The following is a 15,536-nucleotide window of genomic DNA, read 5'->3' on the forward strand; positions in this document are numbered from 1 at the left end:
CAGAAACCCGCCTGCCTCTGCCTCCCAAGTGCTGGGATTAAAGGCGTGCACCACCACTGCCCAGCTTTCTTTTCTCTTGAGACAGGCTCTCATTAGTCTCAGATTAGCTTCAAACTTGATACTAGAGCATGACCTTGAACTTCTGATCCTCTTACCGCCACCTCTTGCATACTTGGATTTATATAGGTGTGTACCACCAGACACAGTTAATAAAGTGTTGATGTTTGAACCCAGGACTTTGTACATGCGGAGGACACACTGCATCAACTGAGCTTCCCATTCTAATACCCTCAACCTGAAAAAAATTTGTTCAGAGACAGTGTCTTGCTCTACAGAATGGACTGAACTTATAATCTTCTAGCTTCCATATTCTAAATACTGGGGTTACAATACTTGCCACCACACCTGAATCTTTTTAAAAGCACATTTTCTCTTTGTTTGTATGAATTACTTTTTATTAAATCTTCACTGAATTTTCTCCTAGCTGTATAATGATAAGCATGGGGTTTTAAATAGCATGCATTTCAATTTCAGTTTTTTTTATTAGGCATGGTGGTATATACTGGTAATCCTGGTACTTAAAAGGCTGAGGCAGGAAGATCATGAGTTTAAGGTTTCCTGTGCTTAATAAGGAATTTCATATCAGCCTGTGCTATACGTCGTGCCTAACTCAAAATTTTTGTCATGTATAATTTTTCTCTGAGATACTCTTTTTTGCTGTTGTTGGGTTGTATGTGTGTGTATCCGTCTGTCCCTGTGTGTATGTCCCTGCGTGTGTGTGTGCGTGTGTGTGTGTGTGTGTGTGTGTGTGTGTGTCTTCCCAAGACAGGGTTTCTCTATGTAGTCCTGGCTGTCCTGGAACTCACTCTTTAGACCAGGCTTGCTTTGAACTCAGAGATCTGCCTGCCTCTGCCTTCTGAGTGCTGGGAATAAAAGCATGCGCCACCACTGCTTGGCCTCTCAGAGATAATTCTTTTTTTTTTTTTTTTTTTTTTTTTTTTTTTTTTTTTTGGTTTTTCGAGACAGGATTTTTCTGTATAGCTCTGGCTGTCCTGAAACTCACTCTGTAGACTAGACTGGCCTCGAACTTAGAAATCCGCCTGCCTCTGCCTCCTGAGTGCTGGGATTAAAGGCGTGTGCCACCACTGCCTTTTTTGTTTTGCTTTGTTTCTTCACTCATTTTCTGTCTGATAAAGCAGTGTTAAACTTGGGTAGTGGAAACTGTTTTTCCTAAAGATTTATTTTTATTATCAATTATGCTCATTATGTGTGTCTGTATGGACATATATGCATATGAGACCAGAAGAGGGTTGGGTCTTCAGGTGTGGTAGCAAGCACCTTTATCTTTGGACCCATCTTGCTGGTCCAATTTGACCATTTTAAAACAAAATGGCTGGAGTGGTACTCTAGCCCAGTGACAGAATGTGTGGCATGTGCAGAGCCCTGGGTTTGGTCTGGCATCCCTGCACGGACAAATGTGTGCTTCAAAAGCTTCTCTAGGCTTTGGCTTTGTTATCATTCTTGGCAAGTAGCTCAGGTTGTCTCATGGGTGTCCTTATCTCACCTCCTGAGTCTGGATTTACAAATGTATGCTTCTATGCCCAGTGTCATTCAGCTTTGTAATCATTTTACTGTTTCCTCTTTCACAGGTTTCGTTATATTATCCTGAAGCAGAAGTTTCTAGAAGCTCTGTGTGTTAACAATGCAATGTCTGCAGAAGATGAGCCCCAGCATGTAAGATTTTTATTCCTGAAGGTTTGCGCCCTAGTCTTGTTTTCAGCTATTTTATTTACTAAATCAGAAGATTATTTTCATGGGTTTTTCAAAGTTTTGTGTGCTATGATGGGGCAAGATCTGTAGTTTTGCAGATATAGTAGCTTTAATCTGTAATCCTTCTAAACTTATTTTCTGATTAAACCAAAATGTTATGTGAATACTTCAAAGGTATATATATTCTCCTTTAAGGTAAGTTAGACCAAGGGCTGTTAAAATTTTTCCTCTTTTGACTCTGTTTTACCCTAGAAAAATGTATATGACCCTGGACTTATTGGTATTCAAATAAATAATTTAGGATCACAAATCTAAGGAATTTTATTTTAAAATGTTATACATATTGTTTTACCATACCATTTATTAATGATGAAAGCAAATTTACATGCTAATATGATGGATATGTATATTTACTTAATGTTTATGTATATTCATTTATTTGTGTATGTGCATATGTGCAGTATACACCTCTCCTCTGTGTGTGTGTGTGTGTACATGGAGGCCAGAGTGTCCTGATAGGCTATCCTCCTTAGTGTGTGTGTGTGTGTGTGTGTGTGTACATGGAGGCCAGAGTGTCCTGATACGCTGTCCTCCTCAGTTACTTTCTGCCTTGTTCCTTTGAGGCAAGGTCTGGGAAGGATTGCTATTTTATTTATTTGTTTAATTTTTTTAGCAAGGCCGGCAGTCAACAAGCCCCAGTGATCCTGTGTCCACCTACTTCATGCTCAGGTTATAGGCATGTGTGAACCATGCTTAGTTGTTACATTGATGCTAGAATCTTGGTCTCCTCACAAGCAGAACAAATGTTCTTAATAGTTGAAACTTCTCTCTAGCCTTAGCCTCTATATATTTATTGAAATTTTAAAAAAAAGTATGTGTGTGTGATTTGTGTGTGTGTGTGTGTGTGTGTGTGTGAGAGAGAGAGAGAGAGAGACAGAGAGAGAGAGAGAGAGAGAGAGAGAATGTATGCATGCTATGGTATGTGTATAGAGGTCAGAGGACATCTTAAGTGTCTGTCCTCACTTTCTAGATTGTTGAGACAGTTTCTGTGTTGTTTGCTTCTGTATATACCACACTAGCTGTTCTGTGAGCTTCCTGAGATTCTCCTGTGTCCACTTCCCATCTTTCTGTATTAGCCATGAAATTATGAACATGTTGCAAACCTTAAGTGTGTTCTAGGGCTTCAGTGGGTTCTAGGGCTTCAGTGTGTTCTAGGGCTTCAGTGTGTTCTAGGGCTTCAGTGTGTTCTAGGGCTTCAGTGTGTTCTAGGGCTTCAGTGGGTTCTAGGGCTTCAGTGGGTTCTAGGGCTTCAGTGTGTTCTAGGGCTTCAGTGTGTTCTAGGGCTTCAGTGGGTTCTAGGGCTTCAGTGTGTTCTAGGGCTTCAGTGGGTTCTAGGGCTTCAGTGGGTCCTAGGGATTGGAACCCAGTTTATTATATTGCACAGCAAGTACTTTACCTACTGAGCCATCTCTCACGTCACTCTCTTCTCTTTTAAAGAAAGGGTGTCTGAGTTTGGTTCCTAACATCTACATGATGGCTCATGACCATCTGTAACTCTGGCTCCAGGTAATTCAACACTGTCTTCTGGCCTCCCAGGGCACTTGGTACACATATGGTCACATATATGTGTGCAGGCAAAGCACTCCTGTACCTAAAAGAAAGAAAAGGGGGTGGGGAGAGACAGGCTTACGTGCAGTCTGGGTTGGCTTTCAGCTGACTTATAACAGGATGATACTGAGCTTCTATAATACCTTCCTTCCTCTGCCTCCTGATGCTTGCTCGTTGTTATACAAAGGAGTAAATATTGACTAAATAGTTTATATTACAGGATGTGGCAAACCTTTAACTCAGTGTTGGATCAATTTTTAAAATTTTATCATTTATTTATGAGAATACATCACACATTTCATGGTAAAAGTGTGTGGAAGTTGGCAGAAGGCTTGCAGTAGTTGGTTCTCTCCTTCTGCCTTCCAGGTCCCAGGGATCGAACTGAGGTCCTCAGAGCTGGTGGCAGGCAACTCTTTCCTCTCAGCTGTCTTGCCAGCCCTTGGTCAATATTTTGATTTTATAATTGTTAACAATGATAATATATTGCATAAATGTATAATACAAAATGGCAGGAGTATGCTTTGGGCTATTTTAGATATCATTGGAAATTTTGTTTTAATCTCAAACTGGAATTAATCAAAAGTTGCAAAATGAAACCCAAGTAAGCAACTCAAACAGAAACTTTGAATTGAATTTTTGGAGCAGAGTTGAGGTTTTTAAGAGCTATTTTAAAATAGGTTTTAACTATCAAGGTTAGAACAGTGGTTCTCAACATTTATTTGATTATTTGTGTGCGTGCTCACACCCCCCCCCCACATTCTTGTGCCATTCACAAGTATAGAGATCAGAGGACAATTTGAGTCAGTTCTTGCCTTCCACCACGTGGGTCCTGGGGATTAAACTCTATTGTGAGGTTTGGCAGCTCATACCTTACCTACTGAGCCATCTTGCTGGCCCACTTCTAGTTCTTATGCCTATGCAGCAAATGCTCTTATCCACTGAGCCCCACCCACAACAGGTGAATTATGCAGAACTCAGAGCATAGTAACACCCAATGGATAACATAATGGCATTTTTTTTCCCAACGATGAAGAAATTTTTACCAGATGATGTCACAAGTAGAAAAAAACATTGGAACAAGTTTTAAAAAGGAAACTTATTTTGAGGTTGTCATTAACTAATTGATTCTGTCTGTGCCCAGTTACTCCCATGTGTAAGGTAGGCCCATATACTTAAATTCTATTTGCTGTGTCCAGACTTCTGACACCGGGACATGATATTGTCATCTAGTTGGGAAGAAAAGCACCTTAATGTTTACATTTTTGTTTTGGGCCACATTCATAGCTAACCTGGGGCACATACTACTCACAGGCCATAGGTTGTCAGACAATATTTAGTATACACATTGTTGTCAGTCATCTCACCTAAACTTCTTTCCATTCTTTCTATTTTTTTTTGTAGTTTTTGTAGTATAAATGCTCCATGTGAATTTTGCATTTTATCCCTATATCGCTTAGAATTTATTCTAAGACAAGTTGAGACTAAAAAACTAGCTCTTTTGCATTTGAGCTAAACCAAATAATCAAATTTTTAAAACAAACTGTTGTCACCCTTCAGTTTTCACTTTCATTGAGCTGTGCATGGAGACTGTCAATTCTAATTCCAGTATTCATAAGACAGAGGAGACAGGAGGAGCTTGAGTTCAAAACCAGCCTGAGCTACATAGAGACCCTGTATCTAACCACACTAACAAAATTAAAGTAAACTAAAGTATGAATTGAATTAGAATGCTATTTTTTTTGTAGGTAAAATTTTAATTTGGGGGCTGGAGAGGTGGCTCAGAGGTTAAGAGCACTGATTGTTCTTCTGAAAGTCCTGAGTTCAAATCCTAGCAACTACATGGTGGCTCACAACCACCTGTAATGGGATCTGACACCCTCTTCTGGTGTGTCTGAAGATAGCTACATATAATAAATAAATAAATAAAATAAATAAATAAATACATTTTTTTTAAGAAAAAAAAAGGGGTCTAGAGAGATGGCTCAACGGGTAAGAGCACTGACTGCTCTTCCGAAGGTCATGAATTCAAATCCCAACAACCACATGGTGGCTTACAACCATCTGACACCCTTTTCTGGTGTGTCTGAAGATAGCAACAATGTACTTAATTATAATAACAAATAAATCTTTGGGCTGGAGCAAGCAGGGACTGAGAAAGCAGGGCCAACTGGAGCAAGCAGGGGTCCCAACAACCACATGAAGGCTCACAACTATCTGTACAGCTACAGTGTATACTCATATACATAAAATAAATAAATCTTTAAAAAATTTTTAATTTGGTAATTAACCAACTTTTTCATTTTTAAGTTGTGAAAACATCGCCAGTTAAAAATTATTACACACTGTGCAAATTATGTGTGTTTTCTCTGGCACCAACATCTACCTTTTATGCTCTCAGCTTTCATATTTCATTTTAAGGTGCTCGTTTGCCTTGCACCGCTTTATAGTCATCCTTTGTTTTCCAGTTGGAGTTTACCATGCAGGAAGCTGTGCAGTGTCTCCATGCTCTCGAGGAGTACTGCCCTTCTAAGGATGATTACAGCAAGCTCTGTCTGCTCCTCACCCTGCCTCGTCTGACCAATCATGCTGAATTTAAGGACTGGAATCCCAGCACTGCCCGAGTTCACTGCTTTGAAGAGGTCTGTGTCATGGTTGCAGAGTTCATTCCTGCCGACCGGAAGCTAAGTGAGGCTGGTTTTAAAGCAAGTAACAATCGCTTATTCCAGCTTGTAATGAAGGGCCTACTTTATGAATGCTGCGTAGAATTTTGTCAGAGTAAAGCGACTGGTGAAGAAATTACAGAAAGTGAAGTCCTTCTTGGCATCGACCTCTTATGTGGCAATGGTTGTGATGATTTAGATCTAAGTTTATTGTCTTGGCTTCAGAATCTCCCTTCTTCAGTCTTTTCTTGTGCGTTTGAACAGAAAATGCTTAATATTCATGTTGACAAACTTCTGAAGCCTACAAAAGCTGCGTATGCTGATCTGTTGACTCCTCTTATCAGCAAACTGTCTCCCTACCCTTCATCCCCAATGAGAAGACCTCAGTCAGCTGATGCCTATATGACGCGCTCTCTCAATCCTGCTTTGGATGGCCTCACGTGTGGATTAACCAGTCATGATAAGAGGATCTCAGATCTTGGGAACAAAACTTCTCCAATGTCACACTCTTTTGCTAACTTCCACTATCCAGGGGTACAGAACCTCAGCAGAAGTCTCATGCTTGAGAACACAGAGTGTCACAGCATCTATGAAGAGTCTCCTGAGCGGTAAGCATTTACTCCTAAAAGTGATGACATCGTCAGTTCCAAGTAATCTGTAGTGTGTGCATGCAGACGCTCTTGGTGTTCAGTACTTTGTAGTACTGAACTCCTTCCCTCAGTATGTTTTCATGCACATGTGTTCCGTTTTCCCTTTTCCCCCCTTCCTTAAGATACATTTCTTTCCTATCATAATCCCCTTCTAGTATGATGACCTATACATGCACCATCTACATAAATATAATCCTATAGGGGAAATGGAGAGTTTGTCTTTCTGAGTTTGGCTTATTTCTTTGTTGTTGTTGTTTTTGTTTTTTTTTTTTTCAAGACAGGGTTCCTTTGTATAGTCTTGGATGTTCTAGAGCTCACTCTGTAGACTAGGCTGACTTTGAACTCACAGAGACCAACCTGCCTCTGCCTTCCAAGCAATGGGATTAAAGGTGTGCGTGCACCACCACTGCCCAGCAAATCTGCTTTATTTCATTTAACACAATTATTTCTAGGTGTATCAATTTTCCTGTGGATGTCACGATTTCATTTTCTTTATGGCTGATTATAATCCCATTGTGTACTCTGACTGGCCAGGCAAGATGTGCCCACTGGTACACTAATAGCAAGACTATTTTGGGGCCAGGCAGTGGTGCACGCTTTTAATCCCAGCATTTGGGAGGCAGAGACAGGCGGATTTCTGAGTTTGAGGCCAGCCTGGTCTACACAGTGAGTTCCAGGACAGCCAGGGCTACACAGAGAAACCCTATCTCAAAAAAAAAAAAAAAAAAAAAAAAAAAAGGCTATTTTGGGAACAACCAGCTTCCAGACTGGATTCTAAGTCTCCCCCCATTGGAGGGAATGCATGCCTGGTACTGAGCCTATGGCTGGGGAGGTTATAGGCCCTAGTGGAAAATATTGCAGCTGTTTTGCTAAATGGACATCTAGTCAAATGCCTTCTAAATATTTGTATTTATACTCATAGAACAATGCTGTTCTTAGCTTAGATCAGAAAACTTTCTTTTAGCAGAGGTTGAAAGTTAACGTAGATACACACAAATGGTCAAAGTACTGAGAATAAATGTTTGTCAAGTGCTTAGTCGTAAATCTGTACCTGCTTCAAAGCCCAGGAAACGTCCCCAAAGGTGTGGGGGGGTTGTTGATTGCCAGAAGGTAGAGAGGTCAAACACTGTTCTGGGGAGTGCCATGGCCATCCCAGTCACCAGCTCACAGCAGTCATGACTAGCTTCACAAAAGAAACAAGATGTGGAAGTAGAAGGGGGACAGTTGAGGAGAAACAGGTCATCAGGAGAGGGAAGGGATGAGATGGGGTGAGAATGGTCATAGACATTTTATATTTTAAATTATCAGAAGTAAAACACAAATGATCAGAAACATATTTTATAATGTACAAGAATGAATAAGATGCCCATAAAGCTCCACTGTATGTATGTCCTACATTTTGTGTATCTGGTGGTCATCCAGGTTTGTTCATTTTCTCACTGTTGTGAATTGCACAGCTGTTAAGAAACATGGCTGTGCAAGTGTCTCTGCAGTGTGCTGACCTGCAGCCTTTGGGTACACTCAGAATAGTACGGCTGGGTCATACCATAGGTCTATTCTTAGGTTTTTGAGAATCCTCAATCTTGATGTCTTTCCATAGAGGCTGAATAAGTTCATATTCCCACCAGTGAGTATGGGTTCTTCTTTCTCCACATCCGTGCCACATGCTCATCCATGCCACATCATATGTTCTTCTGTTGATAACCATTCAAACTGGCTGTGAGGTAGAATTTCAAAGCAGTTTTAATTTTTATTTCCCTGATGACTAAGGGCGTTGAGCATTTTGCATAATATTTATTGGCTATTTGTATTTCTTGTTTGAGAGTCATCTGTTCAGTTCAGTCATTAGCTCATTTATTGATTTGGTGAGTTTTTCTATTTGGTGTTAATTTTTGTATCTCTTCATCTATGCTGTATTGTTTGATGTGTGGTTGGCAGAGCTTTTCCCAGGCCATATGCTCTGCAGAAGCCTTTTGCCTTTCATGTAATATCATTCTTCCAGTTGGAACATTCTTCCACATGCACACATCCTTAGGTAGTCAGAAGGACAAGCTCCTGAGTTGGGACAATGACCGTCTAACTTTGTCTTCCTGATCCTTATATACTCTTCCAGGAGAGGTGACTACTCTATAACTAAATTCTTTAAAGTGGAAGATCATTTATGGGCGGTGGTGGCACACACCATTGATCATTTAACTTCTGTAGTTGTCTCCATGGTGTTTTGTAAGTAGGTAAATCTCTGTAAATGTCTGGTATTCATCATCAGATAACATTTTTCTTCTTTCTCCCTTTCTTTCTTTCTTTCTTTCTTTCTTTCTTTCTTTCTTTCTTTCTTTCTTTCTTTCTTTCTTTCTTTCTGCCTCTCTCTCTCTTTCCTCTCCTCTCTCTTTCTCCTCTCCCCTCCCTCCCTTCCTCCTTTTTTCTTTCTTCCTTTCTTCCTTTCTTCCTTTCTTTTGAGACAAGGCCTTGGCTGGCCTGGCGCTCACTGTGTGAAGCAGGCTGCCCTTAAACTCATGGAATCTAGCCTGCCTCTGCCCCTTAAGTGCTGGGATTAGAGGTGTGCATCACCACACCTGGGTCACTGTTAACATTTTTGAGATTTATGAAAAGCAGAAATTGTTAGTATTTTAAAAGAATATTAGGAACAACTTGACAAAAAAAAATATTGATTATGCCATTAAAAAGATCATTTATGGGCGGTGGTGGCACACACCTTTAACACCAGCACTTGGGAGGCAGAGGCAGGTGGATCTCTTGAATTCAAGGCCAGCCTGGTCTACATATTGAGTTTCAGGACAGCCAGGGCTATATAGAGAAAAACTGTTTCAAAAAATTAAAAATAAATAAAAAATAATCTTACACCTGCAGCAGTAATGTGAAGGAGCTGAGGATCTTTTGAGCTCAGGAGTTTGATAACACCTGTCACAAAAGCAAACACTTTCTAAGCATGCTCTATATTTTGAATCTATTTTCTATAATTAAAAAAATAAAGACACCTATTTTTTAATAATTGTTATTCATTAAATTCTTAATATTCTTTTTTAGTTTTTTGGGTTTTTTTTCTTTTCTTTTCTTTTCTTTTCTTTTCTTTTCTTTTCTTTTCTTTTCCTTTCTTTTCTTTTTTCGAGACAGGTTCCCTGGCTGTCCTGGAACTCACTCTGTAGACCAGGCTGGCTTTGAACTCAGAAATCCGCCTACCTCTGCCTCCCAAGTGCTGGGATTAAAGGTGTGCACCACTACTGCCTGGCTTAATATCCTTTTTTAATGCAAGAATTCTTCTTCTAAATGTATCTTTTTACTCTCATCTGTTTTTTCTACTTTCTGGAAGAAGTGATACACCCGTTGAAGCCCAGCAGCCTGTGAGCAGTGAACCCATATGCCAGGGTTCCGGGCTAGAGAAAGAGCCTGCAAATGGAGCACAGAACCCAGTTCCAGCTAAACAAGAGAAAAACGAGGTACTATCTACTGAATGCCATGTGCTTCAAAGCTATACTCTTGGTAAAAATTAATAGAATTGGATATAATTTAAAAGATTTAGTATTTTGGAGTAGTACAAAGATTTTAGATATTCTTATTGGCTTGTTTTCTGGCTTTTCCCCAAAGAATTTGTAGTATGTTTAGTTGTCATTGAGTATTTTATAACTTTTAAGTGGAAAAATTTATAAAAAGAATCTACGATGCCACATATTGGCATTGCAGGACTTAAATAATTGAATTTGCATTAAGTGTGGCTAATTTTCATTTTAAAGGCAAATACTGTATATTTTATTTATTGTGCTTAATAAACAAAATTTAAATATATAGAGCAGTACTTTTATCTAAACCTAAGGTTCCATTTTTATGTTTCTGACAGGAAATTATATTATGATAATTATAAGTTTTGTGTGCTGCTCCACTTGAAAAGGTGTTTAATGTGAATTTTTTTTTAAAAATAATTACTGGTGTGTGTGTGAGAGAGGTGGGGAGTTATGCAAGTGCACATGCCACAGTCCATGTGTGTAGGGCAGAGGAGAATTCGTGGGAGGTAGTTCTCTCCAGAATCAGACCAGTTTGTCAGGCTTATATGAGAGATTCCTTTATCCACCTGCCTGTCTCTCCAGCCCCTAAGCAATTATTTCTGTGGATGAATGGGAAATACTGAGACTGATGATGAATTTAAAATCAGATATTACTCAAGAAAGCATATTTTGAGCCCAGTTTTTAGGCAAATATGTTTCTGTCTATAGAAACCTATTATATGCTTAGTATTAAATGTTTGATAAGGTTAATATTTTTTACTAAATATTAATACAGCCTTTAAAAAGGTATCTAACTTAAGTAATGCTAAATTTATCATTATCTACATGCATATTCCTTGTCTGTGTGCTCATTATTACTGTCAGTGTGCATGTTTACTTTGGGCTAGTCAGGAACAGAAAGTAACCAGTCATTTCAGTCCAGAGTAAATCAAAGAGGCCAGTAATCAGTGATGATTAAGACATTGATGCTATGGTTTTTTTCGTAATGTGAGTTTTAAATTGTTCTAATTGTAATTTTATTCAGCATTTATAGATGATATCAGTAATGGTCTATTCAACAGTATATATTGTTTTTCTAATATTTTTAAGCTTCGAGATTCCACCGAACAATTTCAGGAATATTATAGGCAAAGATTGCGCTACCAGCAGCATCTAGAACAGAAGGAGCAACAGCGGCAGATATACCAGCAGATGTTACTTGAAGGAGGCGTGAACCAAGAGGACGGTCCTGATCAGCAACAGAATCTTACTGAACAATTCCTTAATAGGTCTGTTGTCTCTGTAAATAAGAGATTTGTTTAAGCTGGGTGATGGCGCAGCACTTGGGAGGCAGAGGTAGGCAGATTTCTGAGTTCAAGGTCAGCCTGGTCTACAGAGTGAGTTCCAGGACAGCCAGGGATATACAGAGAAATCCTGTCTCAAAAAACCAAACAAAAAGAGAGAGAGAGATTTGTTTAAAGCCGTTCAAAGCACACAGTGAAGGATAGGACTAGAGAGGTGGCTCACCATTAAGATCACATGATGCTTCTTAGAGAAGATTCAGGTTCAGCTCCCACCATCTACATAGTGGTGTGGAAAGCTCCGAACCACCTATAACTCCTCTTCTAGCCTCTGTGAGCATGTATATACATGTAGGAAAATATTCATGCACTTGAAATTAAGTCTTTAAAAACACACAGTAACTGCTACTTTTCATGTAGGTTGGAATTTTCCGGATTTTTAGGAATGTTTTTTGTAATGTAAAATTACATACTGTCTGTCCATTATAAACCTAGTTTCTTTGATGAGTAGCCACAGCTGCAGTGTGGAGTTCAGTTCATGGGCTGGAGGCTTGTGGGCTAGGTGGATCCCATTTTTACCCAAGGTAGAGGAGGATATAGGAGAAATGACTTTGTTTCTGTTTAAATTCTAACATTTTCATGCTAGTGTTTTGTCTCTGCCTCTCTGTGTGCCAGAGCATGACTGGTGGTCACAGAGGCTAGAAGAAGCCATTGGGTCCCCTGGGACTAGAGTTACAGACAGTTGTGAGATACCATAGAGGTGCTAGGAATTGAACCCAGGCCCTCTGGAAGAACAGTCAGTGAGAAGGAGACAAGCCACATCCTGTATGTTGTCTTCTGGCCTCCACAAGCATGCTGAAGCACATGCACAACACCTTTAATTATTAATTACTAATTAATTAATTCTGCTTTATTTTTCAAAGACAGGGTTTCTCTGTAGAGTCCTGGCTGTTTTGGCATCAGTGATTAGGTGCTTAAAGGTCCAGCCTTCAACCTACCCTATTTTAAGAGACTGGGCTATAGAATGAGACCCAGACTCAGAGAGAGAGACAGAGAAACAGAGAGACAGAGACAGAGAGACAGAGAGAGGAGACAGAGAGAGGAGGCAGAGACACAGAGAGAGGAGACAGAGAGAGGAGAGAGAGACCCTAAAATGTCAATCAGACTGCTGTGGGCATTTTGAAGTCTTTTTACATTTAGTGTCCAGATTTACTTGGGTTTTTTTGAGGCGGGGCATATCACAGGATTAATGTTTCACAAAAAGATAATTTCGGAAATTCTTTCTAATTAAATTTGTACCTAATACATATTTAATAAATATTGAATTTCCCCCTGATTTTTGTTATATTTTTGTTTTGGTTTTTGAGTTGCCTCTGTGTACTTCAGGTTAGCCTGGCAGGTACTGGGATGATTATAGGCATTTGTTAGTATGCCTGTCTTTTGTAAAAGACTTCAAAAACCAACCACACACACAATGGTTAGTGAAGGGAAAGGCAAAAGCACAATGAACTATCATGCTTCAGTAACCATACCAATTGTGTTAGTCTTTTCTATTGACTCTTGGCTGAAGAGTGATCCTAGGTCAGTGCTAGACCTAAGCAGTTTTTTTTTTTAAAGATTTAGTTATTCATTTAATGTCTATGACACTATTGCTGTCTTCTGACACACCAGAAGAGGGCATTGGATCCCATTACAGATGGTTGTGAGCCACCATATGGTTGCTGGGAATTGAGCTCAGAACTTCTGAAGAGCAGTCAGTGCTCTTAACCGCTGAGCCATCTCTCCACCTGTCTAAGAAGTTTTTGATGGTTTCACTGTGTAAGCTAGGCTGGTCTTTTCCTCCTGTCTTAGTACTACTCATGATGGGATTACAGATGTACGCCATCAAGGCATCTTAGATCTAAGAGGGCCTAGTACCATCTTCTTTGTGCCTTCCATAAGCCTGGGCTTCCAAGGAGTCAGGCTCTGCAGATGGACGGATTGTTAAGAGAGAAGTATTGAGGGCACATTGTTTAGTGTGCCGCATCAGAGTCTGGCAAAAGACTCACCTAGTTAAAGGGTGAGTGAATGAATGCAGATCTGAGTAATAGGGTACCACTTGACATTTGAGGTCTGTTGTTATCATCCATGCCTTGACAGCATGTTGATAGGATGTTTCTAGAGATAAATGAAATGAAGACAGCTAGCTGGGCAGTGGTGGCGCATGCCTTTAATCCCAGCACTTGGGAGGCAGAGGCAGGCGGATTTCTGAGTTCAAGGCCAGCCTAGTCTGCAGAGTGAGTTCCAGGACAGCCAGGGCTACACAGAGAAACCCTGTCTCGAAAAACCAAAAAAAGAAAAAGAAAAAAAGAAAGAAAGAAAGAAAAGAAAAGAGATGAATACAGCCTACTTTGTAGAGGAAAGTTTAGTACCTTGATAGTATTATTGACAATATTTGAAATTATGATTTTTTTTTTTTTTAGTTCAAAGCATCACATATGCTAAGCAACAACCACCAAGTCTACCTCCTTTACTATGGGAAAATTTCGGTTATCTTTTTTAGTATCATGGTTATGTCTTCAGCTTATGATGAGCATTTTTTATAAAAACATTTCCCCTCGATTATATATATTCACAGGTTTGACTTTTCAAGCTTTTAGCCTTGGATATATTATAAATGTTTTAAACTACATTTCTGAAAAACTACTTGTATTGTTTACTTCTCTAGGTCTATTCAAAAGCTTGGCGAATTAAATATTGGAATGGACAGTCTTGGTAATGAAGTGCCAGTGCTCAGCCAACAATGCATTGGGAGCAAAAACAATGGATCAAATAATTCCTCTGTGACTAGTTTCAGCACACCACCCCAAGATTCCAGTCAGAGGTTAATACACGATACTTCTAATATTCACACAAGCACTCCTCGTAATCACGGATCAACAAATCACATCCCTTTTCTGGAAGAATCGCCTTGTGGAAGCCAGAAGTAAGTACTTGACTATAAAACCTGAAATATTAACTTCTTACTGCAGTGATAGGAACATAAACTTCAACTTCACTTTGGAGCCTTCCAGAATTGAGAGCCTCTTCTAGTTTCTCTCTGACCTGCCTTCATTTGTCTATTTTAATCTCTTTATAGTCATCTTTCCTGTCTGGTGTCATTTTTGCTTCCTCATCAGCACCAGGACAGTTGTGTGTGCCCTGAGTCTTACTAAGCCTTTAGTGTTAGACTTTATCTTGACTCCCCCACGCCCCGTGCCTTTGACATTCAAAAGATAACTTCATAGACTTTTAGGGAACAAGAGGGTGTTTTTACAACATGTTAGAGTGATTATAGGAAGACAGTTTTGGCAACTGGGAAAACATTATAACAGCTAAAGACCTTGCATACTCACATTTTCACTAGTTAGAACATTTTTATCTTTATGTCACTAGTAAGCAGGGATTAATTTATGCAGTGAGAAGAGTCAAGGGGTATTTTCTTGCATTACCATAAAATACTTCTCAGGTGTGGTTAATTTAGGAATGTATAATTTCCTTTGACACCTGTGTACTTGTAGGAATTAATCTTGTAATTAATGTCATATTCTACTTTTGTAATTAGAATACTGGACCGCAGGCTGTTACACAAATGTCTATGAGTAGAGACAGGAGCTAAATCTTAAAGTTATGCTTTATTCAGAGGGCCTGTGATCTGAGAAGACAGCAAGTTAGTACCCTGACCTCCACATGCACAGCATTGCACATATCCATGCATGCACACACACAAATAAATGTAAAAAACAAAATTATCGGGGCTGGAGAGATGGTTCAGTGGTTAAGACTGCTCTTCCAGAGATCCTGAGTTCAAATCCCAGCAACCATATGGTGCCTCACAACCATCTGTAATGAGATCGGATGCCTTCTTCTGGTGTGTCTGAAGATAGCTACAGAGTTCTTACATATAGTAATAAATAAATCTTAAAAAAAAAATTATCAGCCGGGCAATGGTGGCGCATGCCTTTAATCCCAGCACTTGGGAGGCAGAGGCAGGCAGATTAGTGAGTTCGAAGCCAGCCTGGTCTACAGAAT

General features: G+C 39.6%; 1 protein-coding gene across 5 annotated transcripts in view; it reads left to right on the forward strand.

Annotated features, from left to right (window-relative positions):
* The window catches only part of Wdr47 (WD repeat domain 47), a 59,870-nt gene that overhangs the window by 23,670 nt on the left and 20,664 nt on the right, over positions 1-15,536 (forward strand). For 3 of the 5 annotated variants that reach the window (XM_031375202.1, XM_031375204.1, XM_031375200.1), the window contains exons 4-8: positions 1,650-1,734; positions 5,844-6,646; positions 10,017-10,143; positions 11,296-11,474; positions 14,194-14,451. In XM_031375202.1, coding sequence (XP_031231062.1) covers positions 1,650-1,734; positions 5,844-6,646; positions 10,017-10,143; positions 11,296-11,474; positions 14,194-14,451 — 1,452 coding nt within the window. The remainder of the gene's footprint in view (positions 1-1,649; positions 1,735-5,843; positions 6,647-10,016; positions 10,144-11,295; positions 11,475-14,193; positions 14,452-15,536) is intronic. The other 2 variants (XM_031375203.1, XM_031375201.1) reach the window with 1 other exon arrangement.

This window comes from Mastomys coucha, unplaced genomic scaffold, assembly GCF_008632895.1.
Source record: "Mastomys coucha isolate ucsf_1 unplaced genomic scaffold, UCSF_Mcou_1 pScaffold16, whole genome shotgun sequence".
Classification (NCBI taxonomy): domain Eukaryota; kingdom Metazoa; phylum Chordata; class Mammalia; order Rodentia; family Muridae; genus Mastomys; species Mastomys coucha.